At 37.7% G+C, this 13,395-nt stretch overlaps 1 protein-coding gene across 1 annotated transcript in view; it reads right to left on the bottom strand.

Annotated features, from left to right (window-relative positions):
- Positions 1-13,395, bottom strand: part of LOC106055537 (exostosin-1-like) — a 95,788-nt gene that overhangs the window by 24,909 nt on the left and 57,484 nt on the right. The window contains exon 3 of the mRNA XM_056015247.1: positions 12,337-12,463. Coding sequence (XP_055871222.1) covers positions 12,337-12,463 — 127 coding nt within the window. The remainder of the gene's footprint in view (positions 1-12,336; positions 12,464-13,395) is intronic.

Raw genomic sequence — 13,395 nt, 5'->3', positions numbered from 1 at the left:
AATTTTGGTATTCATTAGGAGAAAAATAAAACTATGTGTTTTTTTTCCCAACACACTCAGAAATACCTAGAACTGTGCAACTTTATATCATTAAATTGTGTTTTTGAAGAAAATATTTATTGCCGTATTTCGTCAGTTGTTAATGATGAGGTTTCCTCTAAAAGACCCGTCATAGCAAACACTCGTCCACGAAATTTCATAATTTTAAGAATCGCAGTAGCCAAAGTGTCGAAGATTTTTTGCTTATATTCAGATGCTGCAAAATTGGCAAGTGAAAAAAAAAAACAACAAAAAAAAAAACAACTTTTATTGGCTTACCTAATAAAACAAAAAGGTATGGCGGTGCGTCTTCCAGTATCGGTCTAAACATTAAAACTATGAGAATCGATATATTCCCCGCACCGATACCAGTTCGGTTTCTTATACAGAATAATAGTCAAAGTCAAGAATCGACAAACACAACTTATATGTATTCTTTCTGAGTAGATGCATGCCATGAATAAAAGCAAACATAAATTATAAAAACAACAAACAACAACAACATGGTGTAACAGAAACTAGTTACTGTGCCCAATGGAATCAACCGCTTTCATGCATTGACAATAAGTAAATAAGTCATATACTTAACTAAGGCATGAAAGAGTCGAATATCATAATCTTCCTCGCCTTTGGTAGACTGTGTCGACTGAACGCATGCTTGAGACGGTGGAAGGTCCATAAACTAATTCGATTGAAAGGAAACATATTTTTAATCGGACGCAGTATCGAATGTGTTGAAATGCTCTCCTAGAGAGATTGCCGTGTGTGTGTGTGTGGGAGGGGGGGAAGAATAAAAGCATGAGTCCCCAAGGAGTAAGCTGTTGGCTCTCACAAAAAATAAACTTGAGCATCTCTCTCACGAGTTCACCTGCTGGTGTCATGTTGGGAGATCTCGAGCTAAGAAATCTGGAAACACAAATATAACAGGGGAGGGGAGAGAATCAGGTAGAAGTGGGCATTGGCTGAGTACTGACGCCTGGACCCTGATATATACACAAACACACATTAGCTAGTCGACGCCGTCCTACTGCACGAGCCTTTTGTTTCACCTTAACCAACAATCCAAAGTGGGTCACACACCTTCAGCCGAGTGAAACGCAGATTGATCTAAATACACAACACACACAAACACCTAAAAAAAAAAGCGTAAACAAATACATTCGTATTACGATAAATATACAACAATGGACTACATTCTGATAGAACATGTGCATTCTCTTTACTAGTCAAAATGAAACAGTTTCTCTCCCTTTCTTCTCTTCTTCCTTCTCAATTCTTCAACCTGCCACTGTGCACATTTCTCGTTAACTTTGTTATCATCTTGATATCATCTAAGTCTAATCTGAACCAGCTCTTCCCTCCCTTTACCTCTTTGAACATCTTGGCATAAAACAAAATAGAGTTAGCCACCTTTTAGGAAGTTCAAATCAGGCGGCACTTTTCAAAGAACTACTTTCAGGTCAAGGCCGTTTTATTTACAACTTTTTTCCCCCCTTTTCAAACTCGCAAACATTTTTTTTTCAAAACATCAATAAGAAAATATTTTAAGGAGATAAAACTTTTTTTTTTCGTGAAACGTGAATATGAAAAAAGGGGATTGGGGGAACTTGCACCTTGAAATCATCCTAGCCCCCATACCTTTCGAGGTCAGAAACTGTACGAGAGGGTTTAAGGCTAGTGTAGGTATGAAGACTTGGCGAGGTGTATGAATCAATAGTCACAAAGATAGTACAAATGAATCTACTGACTTTAGTTTCAGATCCAATAAGACTATTGTTATTTTTTTTTTAACGTGAGCAGTAGAAGCTATATTCAGAAACACCGTGAGTCAGTCAAGTCAATGTATGTCAATACACTGACACTATGTCCATACAGCCTCAGATAGGACACACCCTGCGAAAACCAATGACCAAAGTTGCAAGGCAATTGATTGGACTCCGTAAGAGGACAGTGGTCCAGCCCATGCAAACCTGGACAAATCTCGGCCATCAGTATGAAGCTGAGGAGACTGGAATGACATGGAAGCAGATGATGAAAACTGCTCAGAACCAAGTTCGGTGGAGAGGTGTGGTTGCCGCCACTGGGAGTGCACGGGAATAAGTCAAAGTCAGTCTGTCAATATATTTAAGAAAGAATTGATGCAGACAAAGCCGTTATCTGCCGGGGATCTATTTAAGTTTCCTTTAAGTCTTCTGTGCCTGTCTTCAGCAAGGGATTTCCTCTAGGGTACCCCAAACAAGACAGTCTATAACAAAATTATTTACTTCACAATACACAGCGGTGTTTGTAAAGAAAAAAAAAACAAAAAAAAAACTACTTTTGTTTATTGCTCACAAATGTGGAACCTTTTCTCTCTCTCTCCTCCCCATAACGTTACATATTACCCCCTTCCCCCACGCTTTTTTTTTCTCTCTACTGTGGGTTTTACTTTTTTTTTCAACAAAAGATAAGCGATATTTTAAACTGAACTGTATAAACATGCAATGCCATATGAGTGTTACTGCCATCGGGTCTGAGCACTCATAAAGTCTACTTAGCATGGCCAGCAAGTGAGAAAGAGAGAGAGAAAGAGAGAGGCGCGAACATGTTTTGGGGCGGAGTAGCTATAAAACAAGTTCAGCAAGGTTCTCGAGTGGTTCCATGTTTGATTCTTTGAGAACCACATGACAAATAGTGTCAGGTACAAGTCTACATTTTAGGGTGAGTAATAAGAAAGTATTACATGTTACTAACAGTCTGCTCCCCAAATGGATGACAGGTGAAATAATTGCTTACGTCAGCATTTTGTATACGTTTTAAAAATATCTACCTTTGAAAATACCTGTCCCTTCTCGCATAAACATCACATGATATCATTCATTCCAAACCAATTTTTTTTTTTAAATCATCTAACAAAGCATCCATCTTTATTCTAGGACATGCAGTATCGGTCATGTTTCAAGGCCATTTATTGTCTACCAAAAGTGCATTGGAGCTTGTTACACAGTGACCTCCGTGACCCTAAGCGTTTGGCTATAAGCACACAACAAAGTTTAATGTAAGAACAGTATAATGTCTGCAAATTTTAATACAAGAACATAATACTATTATATCGTCGGCTAATAAGTATATTATATCGTCTGCTAATTATCATACAAAAGCAGTAGAACTTAATATCGTCTGTTAACACAATAAGCAGTATAAAATAATACCATCTGCTAATTTTTATACGAGATTTTCTAGATAAAATTCAGAATGTCAAGGATGCTAAATGGAGCTTTCCTGTTGTCAAGTTCTAGAAAAAAATAAGAACAATTTCAATGCGTCACAGTTGATCATCGTATTAAAACACTTTTATTACCACTAGTCATGCACTAGTTTTTTGCTATTAAAAAAAAAAAACGTCTGCTAAGGTCATTGAAGGAAAGCCACGTGCTTACACTAATTTGAACTTATTTTGTGCTTTTAACGGAAGTGGTTAGAAAATTGAATTCTGTGGTGCCAAGAGTGCGCCAAAACCATAGACTTAGATATTAGATCTAGACCGGAAACCGGAAACAAATTCTTATCCGCGATTGATCGATTCACAGACCTATATATATAGATTTTTATGTACATTTAAATAGATTGATTACCTAGATCTTTCTACATTATGTATCTAAAAATTGTAAAATAATAATTATGAGACGAGAGTACTCTTATTTTTGATGTTCAATTACTAGATCTAGATCTAAAAATTAAATTATATGTTACATAAGTTAGGGTTGGAAAAAAAACAACAAAACTTTACTTATTATAACTACTTTACAAAACAACGCCACGTTTTAGCTTAAAAAAAAATTCACGACATTTTACGACAAAAGCTAGCTATTTATAGTTTTTCCCGCCAATTATGAAAATCTATAATACAAGAATAGTTTAATATAACATCGTCTGCTAATTTTATGAATTTTACAAAACAATATATAGTGATATTATTGAACAGCCTGTGGCGAAAAAACAAATCTGAACTTTGCAGAAGACAAATATGGAAAAACAGACTCGCTTCTACCTTTTATTCCAATATTTGTTTTACATTTATGTAAAAATAACTTGCTAAGTTTATCCAAGGAAAAAAAAACACATCTTCCTTCTCACGCGCCTATTTGCAATACAAATATTTATAAACATAATGAAAGGTAAACACAGAAACCTTTTTTATTTTAAACCCAGTCTGGAGCTCACGAAGTGAGAATTAAAACTAAGGAACATGCGTAGTTCTAGATCCACGAGATAAATTTGAATTGTGATATTAAAAAAGCAAACATTGCAATAAGCGATCAATGTGAGCTTTACTTTTATCTTTATAGTCCAGTAAAGTAAACAACACGCGAACTATTCAGGAATGCGCAGTTAGTAATTCCATCTTATACCCCTCCGGCTTGAGTTACTTCATGTAACACACATTGGACTTAAGTGACCAGCTATGTAAGCAAAACTTAAGTGACCAGCCATGTAAGCAAACTTAAGTGACCAGCTATGTAAGCAAACTTAAGTGACCAGCTATGTAAGCAAACTTAAGTGACCAGCTATGTAAGCAAACTTAAGTGACCAGCTATGTAAGCAAACTTAAGTGACCAGCTATGTAAGCAAACTTAAATGACCAGCTATGTAAGCAAACTTAAGTGACCAGCTATGTAAGCAAACTTAAATGACCAGCTATGTAAGCAAACTTAAGTGACCAGCTATGTAAGCAAACTTAAATGACCAGCTATGTAAGCAAACTTAAATGACCAGCTATGTAAGCAAACTTAAATGACCAGCTATGTAAGCAAACTTAAGTGACCAGCCCTGTAAGCAAACTTAAGTGACCAGCTCTGTAAGCAAACTTAAGTGACCAGCTATGTAAGCAAACTTAAGTGACCAGCCCTGTAAGCAAACGTAAGTGAACAGCTATGTAAGCAAACTTAAGTGACCAGCTATTTAAGCAAACTTAAGTGACCAGCTATGTAAGCAAACTTAAGTGACCAGCTCTGTAAGCAAACTTAAGTGACCAGCTATGTAAGCAAACTTAAGTGACCAGCCCTGTAAGCAAACGTAAGTGAACAGCTATGTAAGCAAACTTAAGTGACCAGCTATTTAAGCAAACTTAAATAACCCTCTCTGAAGCATAAATAATGTATTCATTGTAGCCTATTATTCAACGAAAGTTTCTACAATCTCGCTCTAGTTGTAGGCTAGAGAAAAACTTCCTTTTAAAGAATACAATGAAGTGCTAACAAATAAGAAATTGTTAACGTTTTCTAATTTTGTAGTAGTAGATTTTCTGTTGTTTCTAAAGGTCGTATTTTTTTTTTAAATTAATGAAACATATTTTCAATCCAGTCCACATAAAAGAGTATAGAACTTGACCATTGAAAGTTCTAAACTTCAAAATTTAACCCCCCAAAATTGGTGTAAGAAGTTAAGCCATTAAAAAACTATTGCGCACCACCATTGACTCTACGAATGATGAGGACAAGGGGAAGACTTAATCAATGGTTGTGTCAGCTCGACAGCAAGGGCATTAACTAATACTCATATGACATATACTTCCAAGAGTTATGCATAATGTGTAAGTTATTCAATTAATCTCGAGTAATTTAGATCTTATCTTATCTTATAAAATACAGACGTTACTTCAAAAAAGATGTTGATTACGTCCTAGTCAATCTAGCCATGCATGTTAACCAATGACTTAAATTCTGCCGAGTCATTGGTTTTCCCGGCTGGCTTCATCCAGGTTAGACACAAATTGTACCACGAGTAACTTATATCTGGGTGCTTCCATCCAGGTTACACACAATTACACAGAATCTATGTTTTTGTAGAAGAAGAAAGAACTGAATGCTTATAGCCATGTACTGTTGTCGAAACTCTTTCTAAATGATGATGGATGTCACGATTCAAAGTAGTGGAGAATCTAAAGTCCAATCTTATATGTATAGGTCAGTCGGAATGGGTGAAATGATGGCCAACAAGTATGAAAGAGGAGATAAGCGAGTGACTGTTGCGTGATATCTGGATGAGAAGAACTATAATGGAGTGTGTGTGTGTGTGTGCTTAGTACAGAAGAACGCGGTCCAAGGGGAGACAATACTACGATGGGATAGATTTCGAGAGCTTTGGATTCTAGTTTTCAAGTAGTCTTAATAGTTGTTTTTATGTAAGGATTTTTTAAAATATAGATCACTTCACTGCTAAAGCACACTCGATCATTGCCATATTTTTCATCATTCCCTTGTTTATCCTCCTTTAACTTAATTTATACACCATTCCCTGTCTGCACCCTCAAATCCCTTGTTTTTATCCTTTATTCCTTTATGTTTATCCTTTATTCCTATATTTATATCATTCATTCCTTTGTTTGTATCTCCTAGTACCTGTATGTAAACCTGAATGCATGTACATGCGACATGGTTGTACAGCAACCAGTCAGTACAGTGAATCAGTTGCTTGGAGCCCAGTCTGCAGTCAATGTCATCAACGTAACCCCTGGTAAGTTTGCTTCCAAAAATGCTCCAACAACCAAATGCCATGTTGACTTGCTTCTGGGATGTTTTGAACGTGGCATGACAGAAGTGACCTCCCCTTGGCCTCGAGTACAAGAGAATCAATTAGAAAAATAATCTAAATGTCAAAGGAAGGGGGTAAGAGAAAGCTAGCGGTGTCTGAGAATATTGTGTGACGAAACATCTTTGGTAGAGAGGGCGGCCATTACGGAAATAATATCAACGGACCAATGAGCTTAAGGAAGTGTGTATGTGTGTGTGCGTGTAAGTCTAACTAAAGTGTGTGTGTGTGTGTGTGTGTAGTTGTGTTAGTCTAACTAAAGTGTGTGTGTAGCTGTCTTAGCAAAAGTGTGTTTGTGTGTGCCAGTGTGAAATATATATTTAGCCAGAGTGATTTTATTATGATGTTTTGTTTAAAGTTTCATTCATTACGCTATAGGACTTTTTGTTTTAGATCTAGAAATGTATTAGTTTCTTTCAAAGCCGAACTGTATTGTCAGAAAGAGAAAAAGGGACCTACATCTCTATTTGGCCTACAGTTGAACAATACAGTTTGGACCCATACAGCGTATAGTATATTGCACTAACGTTTTCGACGTCCACTTCTGCTGGCGAGTTCTCTACCATCCTAAACAAGAGTCAATGATGCAAGCTGACCTTCTGTTAGTTATACATAGATCAGTGATACCCAACATTCGGCCCGTCCCGGGTTGAGGAGAGCATGTAAATTTCCTACACACCCTGGTGACGTTTATTAAAAATATATTTTTAACATGTCATTTTTATGCAAGTCTCGAGGGGCAGGATATAGCCCGCGGGCCGTAGGCTCGGGCATCACTGATCTATGTATAACTCCAACATGTGGCTACAGGGCTGAAATGTGTGCATGTATTATCACTTATAAAATACTCAGCACAGGTTGGAGGCGACGGCTTCTGAAAGAGACAGCTGGAGAGCTCATACTAAGGTCGCGGGGCACACTTTTAAAGTTCACAGAAGGGCTCTAGTCGAAGACGAAAAGTAAAAAAAATACCCCCCTACCCGCGGACAATGGCTTTGTTTGCATTCGTAGTGGCAAAATATGCAGGTCGCAACTGGGTCTTCGGAATCGAATACAATGCCTGTGTGTATATATATTAACAGTTTGTCCGCTGCACCGTTGCCAGCTAACAAGGGGTTAGAGAGTATGAAATTGATGCAGCGCGCAATTTGTTTCGAGCAATCTCCCTTGTTACGAATAATGGTTTTAAAAAAACTTTTTAAAATTTACAAATAATATGTAAACTTATACTAATCAGTATTGGAAAAAAAAAGTCAAAGTAAATACATTTATTCAAATGCGATTAAAAAAAAAACAGCGCCTTTTGGTAAATGTAGGCCTTTATGTTAGATCTGGTGTGCTCTCAATAAACTCCTGAAACTTTAAAGTGTTGATTTCGAGAAAAATGCTGGCAGAAGTCTCTCCCCCCCCACACACACTTCCTCAACCAGGTGTTCAAGGTAAGCGCAGGAAGTCAATAATTTAAAGTAAACAAAACAAAAACAACAACAAAATAATAAAAAGGCAACGCGTCACGTAGACCAAAAAAATATTTTGAAAGTGTAAAAATACACGAACAACTTACTGGCCCTTGGATATCTGTTTGGTTTCTTTTTTTTTTTTTAAATTTCATTTCCTTTATCTTAAGAATGGAAATAAGTATGTTGTATTTGTTTGTTTCACTTAATATATGAGGTCAAGCCATTAGCAGTGTTGTCAGACGAGGTTGCCAGTTTGGCTGTTGCCCCTTCCTCTCTGTAACGTCCTCTACACATTATCACACAAAAGTCACACAAACTGTCAGCCATTGAAATTGAATGAGTTACTGATAGGTAGCGAGAGTACATAAATACATAGTTTTTTATCTACCCACGTCCCCCACACAGCTGATAAAATACATTTCCAACACAACGGTCATAAATACGTAAGCTAGGATTAGGCTTACAAAAAAAAAAAGGATGAAAATAGAGGCCTTGTTGAAAACTACTTCCATTCTTGATTGTTTCCCCCAAGATTTAGAAAGAAATCCCAAGGTAACAACCATATATATATATATATATATATATAATATATATATATATATATATATATATATATATATATATATATATATATATACCACAGAGACAGCAGTAACATCAAGAGATTCACCTACATTTCTTGTCAATGCGAGTTTGCGCTATGGCGATGAAGTACTGAAATCAACCCTTCCGGGGTAATTATAACATATCTCCTACCTAGAGTTGTATTTTATTGCTTTGAGCCTACCGAACCTTTGCCCAGCTATCCAGTATAACCAAGTTGTTGTTTTGTCCCACTGCAGACATCTTTGTTGGATAGTGCGTGGAGACAATTAATTCTGGTTTGGAACATCGCCCGCTAGGCCACATTAACAAGCATCGAATACCTCGGGAGCGATGCCAGGTCACCCAGTGGAGGGGAGGACTGAGACACCCCAGAAGTTGACCTCTCGTTTCTTCGTAGTCCTACCAGATGAATATGAAAGGTATTAATGAGAACTGTCATAAACATCCCAGAGCAAAGAACATTCCGTTCACTATTTCACGTCAATAGTTCATAGCCAACAGTTTTAGTTAGGGCCAATAGTTCATAGCCAACAGTTTTAGTTAAGGCCAATAGTTCATAGCCAACAGTTTTAGTTAAGGCCAATAGTTCATAGCCAACAGTTTTAGTTAAGGCCAATAGTTTATAGCCAACAGTTTTAGTTAAGGCCAATAGTTCATAGCCAACAGTTTTAGTTAAGGCCAATAGTTTATAGCCAACAGTTTTAGTTAAGGCCAATAGTTCATAGCCAACAGTTTTAGTTAAGGCCAATAGTTCATAGCCAACAGTTTTAGTTAAGGCCAATAGTTCATAGCCAACAGTTTTAGTTAAGGCCAATAGTTTATAGCCAACAGTTTTAGTTAAGGCCAATAGTTCATAGCCAACAGTTTTAGTTAAGGCCAATAGTTTATAGCCAACAGTTTTAGTTAAGGCCAATAGTTTATAGCCAACAGTTTTAGTTAAGGCCAATAGTTCATAGCCAACAGTTTTAGTTAAGGCCAATAGTTCATAGCCAACAGTTTTAGTTAAGGCCAATAGTTCATAGCCAACAGTTTTAGTTAAGGCCAATAGTTTATAGCCAACAGTTTTAGTTAAGGCCAATAGTTCATAGCCAACAGTTTTAGTTAAGGCCAATAGTTTATAGCCAACAGTTTTAGTTAAGGCCAATAGTTCATAGCCAACAGTTTTAGTTAAGGCCAATAGTTCATAGCCAACAGTTTTAGTTAAGGCCAATAGTTCATAGCCAACAGTTTTAGTTAAGGCCAATAGTTTATAGCCAACAGTTTTAGTTAAGGCCAATAGTTCATAGCCAACAGTTTTAGTTAAGGCCAATAGTTTATAGCCAACAGTTTTAGTTAAGGCCAATAGTTTATAGCCAACAGTTTTAGTTAAGGCCAATAGTTTATAGCCAACAGTTTTAGTTAAGGCCAATAGTTCATAGCCAACAGTTTTAGTTAAGGCCAATAGTTCATAGCCAACAGTTTTAGTTAAGGCCAATAATTCATAGCTTACAGTTTTAGCTAAAGCCAATGGTTCATAGCCAACAGTTTTAGTATTACCCAATTAAAGCTAAAGGTTTAATGGGAAATTACATTAAAATAACTCTTCAAAAAAATAAAAAGCATCAAATGACAACAAAAACATCTACAACGGATGGAAAGAAAGCAGAATTGGTAAAAAAAAAATCTAAAACACGATGAAGAATACGATTTAAATGACTTCAACTCTGCTAAGTCGTTGGTTTTCCTGGCTGATTCAGGCAACCCATTCCATTCTCCAATGTCACTAGGGACAAAGGAGCACTTTGTTCTAGCATAAGGAATAAGAAATGTGTCTCATCTTTGTGATGTGCAGAGTTCAAAGATGTCGAGACAGCCTGATCTGGGATGATGGCGCCAAGTCAGCAGAACTGTGTCCCAGGTGGGAGACAACAGGTAAACACGACACGAAGCACATCGCCAGGAAACTGGGACTAGCTTGATGATTTTGACATTCGTGTTACATGCTGCTAACGAAATATTACCTGAAACTGTCACTGAAAAACGTACCAGGTAAACAAGGAGAGATGACGTGTGTACAAAGACTATTCCCCGTCCCCGCCCCCCCCCCTTTTTAAAAAAAAAAAAGAAACCAAACCAAGCCGAAGTACTTTCAACTTGTAGTTAGATAGTAAGGTGTGTTGTTTTACTCAATTATATCAAGACTTCAAACGACTATTTATCAAAATATAACAGTACATACAGACACAATGATAAAAGCTAATTGGATGGCTGCCTGGTCAAGTGGTATGCGCTCTGGACTGCTGTCTCGATGGTCCGGGGTTCGAGCCCTGCCCACTGACATCTGCCAACGTCCAGTAAGAGGTTTTGGCTAGGATGCAATATTGTTCAATTCTGAAGGAACATTCGAAACATGTAAAACAAATGAACCAACTAAAAAAAAAACCTATTTCTTATTCAATAGGCCAAGACAAATCCATATAAGAGCTCTTATTTCTCCCCACGCGCAAATTGATCATGGAACGATTGTCTGAATCATCCTGGTAAAACCGATGACGTGATTGAGATAAAATCTGTAGTGATCATGAAGGGGCCAAGTTAAGACACGGGTATGTAAAAAAAATATATATATAAAAAAGTTAAGTTCCACTTTACCTTGCGATCAATAGGGCAGATGATGTAAAGGTCATCTGTTTTTGCCGCCCACAGTTAATTAACGACTTCTCCTGTGGCCAGGACAACGACTAAACACTTTTACTTTTCCCCAACTAATGTCAGGGGTACGCAAAAGCGAAATCCCAGAATAAAAATCCTAGTCTTCACAAGGATTCGAACTCAAGAACCCCGGTTCGGAAGCAAAGCGTTTTACCACTCAGCCACCGCGCCTCCCAAGGCATGGGTAAATGTGTCGCAAATTGTTGCTGAAGAGCTGTGATGTTCACATCATCACTAAGTCACGTTTGAAACGCACTTATGAAACGCAAAGTTGCATACCATTCGTTTAGAATGTTAAGTCTTCATACTGAAATGAAATTAATAACTCCAGCCATGAACGCTTGAACAAAGGATTATGAATGACAACTACTGGTCATGACCAACGGCCAAAAAAAACGCCCGATATCTCGCCTAGTTGTACTTTTGTAGACTCCCACAATCGAGCGTGACGTATGTTAGGAACGTCTTAATTCATTAGATAAAGTTTCCATTACAAACATTCTAAATCTACATTTCCTAACATCTCAAGACAAAAACAAAACAACAATAACAATATTTTTTTTTAAATCCTTTAAAAAAACAACAGAGCTTATCTAAGAAGAAGAACTCCGCACTTACACCTATACCTCTCAATAATGTAGACGTTATTTCCCCTATTCATTATCAAACAAAAAAATTAAATGACTAGTTTATTCACAGTTTTGTTAGGCACAGCAATTTTTTTTTTTTTTAGATTGATCCGAGTGGGTGTGGAAGAAATAACGTGTACGAACATTCTACCAGACAGACAGTGAGTTGATATAAGCTTTGTAAGAGCCCCTCCCCCCGCCCCATAATTCCAACAATTTAAGACACATTGATTAGTTTACAGAAGCCAAACCTGGGCAGCTTTGGGGGATGAGGGGGGGGGGAGATGGTCCTAATACGCGCACGCTCCCCAGCCCCGACATGTGCTTTACACGAGTCTTACCTGCAGCAGAAGCCTCTCATCAGCCCAGACGACCACCTTGTTCCAATCGATCACCTCAGAGAAAGGCAGCTCGTAGCCGTTGCTTAACAAAACTGGAATGCATGTAGCTTGTAGACTTTCTAGGAACCTGAGCAGAAACAACAACAAAAAAACTGATTTCAATAAAACGTGTTGGGGGAAGGGGAGTCGTGGGTGTGGTATGTTAGGGGGGGGGCGCAGTGGTCAAGGACGTGTGAACACTGGCCTATATTTATTGTGTACTTAAGGTGCCAGAGAAAAGCCCTTGTAGAAGACAGGCGCGGAGGACGTAGAGAAAACATAAATAGACCCCCCCCCCGGCTTTGTCTGCATCAGAAGTGGAATAATATGCAGGTCGAAACTGGATTCGCATGGCCATGTAAAACACTGCACTCGTCCTTAATCTTTGGATACGTGAACTAAGTGTATGATCTACTGATATGTTCATCGGCGATTGTATGCAACGTACCGTCAGAGTATAACTGACCACATGGGTCACAATGCGAGTTTACGTGTAACACAACTCCTTAAATGTTCTCATTTTGTATTTATTTTGTACCTAGGGATACAGTAAACATTTTAAAAAAAAAAGTCACACGCAGAAAACAAATCTCAAGCTTATTTCCACTCTACATCATGGCCATTTATTTATAGGTCTGTGATTTATAATTTACTTAACTGAATCTATATAGGTCTGTGATATCAACATTTACTAAATCTATTTGCAGAGGCAGCCTATGCTTGTAGCAGGTATCCTATCAGGGCTGATGGTGACAAATGATTCTATTTATCGCCCTCCCCCCTTTAGGCGCGGGGCGATTGCCCCCCTCGCCACCCAAAAAGCCGCATCTGCAATTTGCAACAAGACTAAACAGGTTGTAGTAAGTTTTTTTTTAATTGGTCGTCTGAGCCTGACGTAAGGGGAAGCTTTCTGTCCCGAAAGGTAATATGACGCGGTTTTAGTCACGTGTAAGCTGTTTAGTTTAAGCTGTTCTGAAAAAAGAGATCAAATTACGTCTGGGACCTAGATTATAGATATTT

The sequence above is a fragment of the Biomphalaria glabrata genome, chromosome 17 (assembly GCF_947242115.1).
Source record: "Biomphalaria glabrata chromosome 17, xgBioGlab47.1, whole genome shotgun sequence".
In the NCBI taxonomy this organism is placed as follows: Eukaryota; Metazoa; Mollusca; class Gastropoda; family Planorbidae; genus Biomphalaria; species Biomphalaria glabrata.
This window is presented reverse-complemented; position numbering and strand designations above follow the sequence as displayed.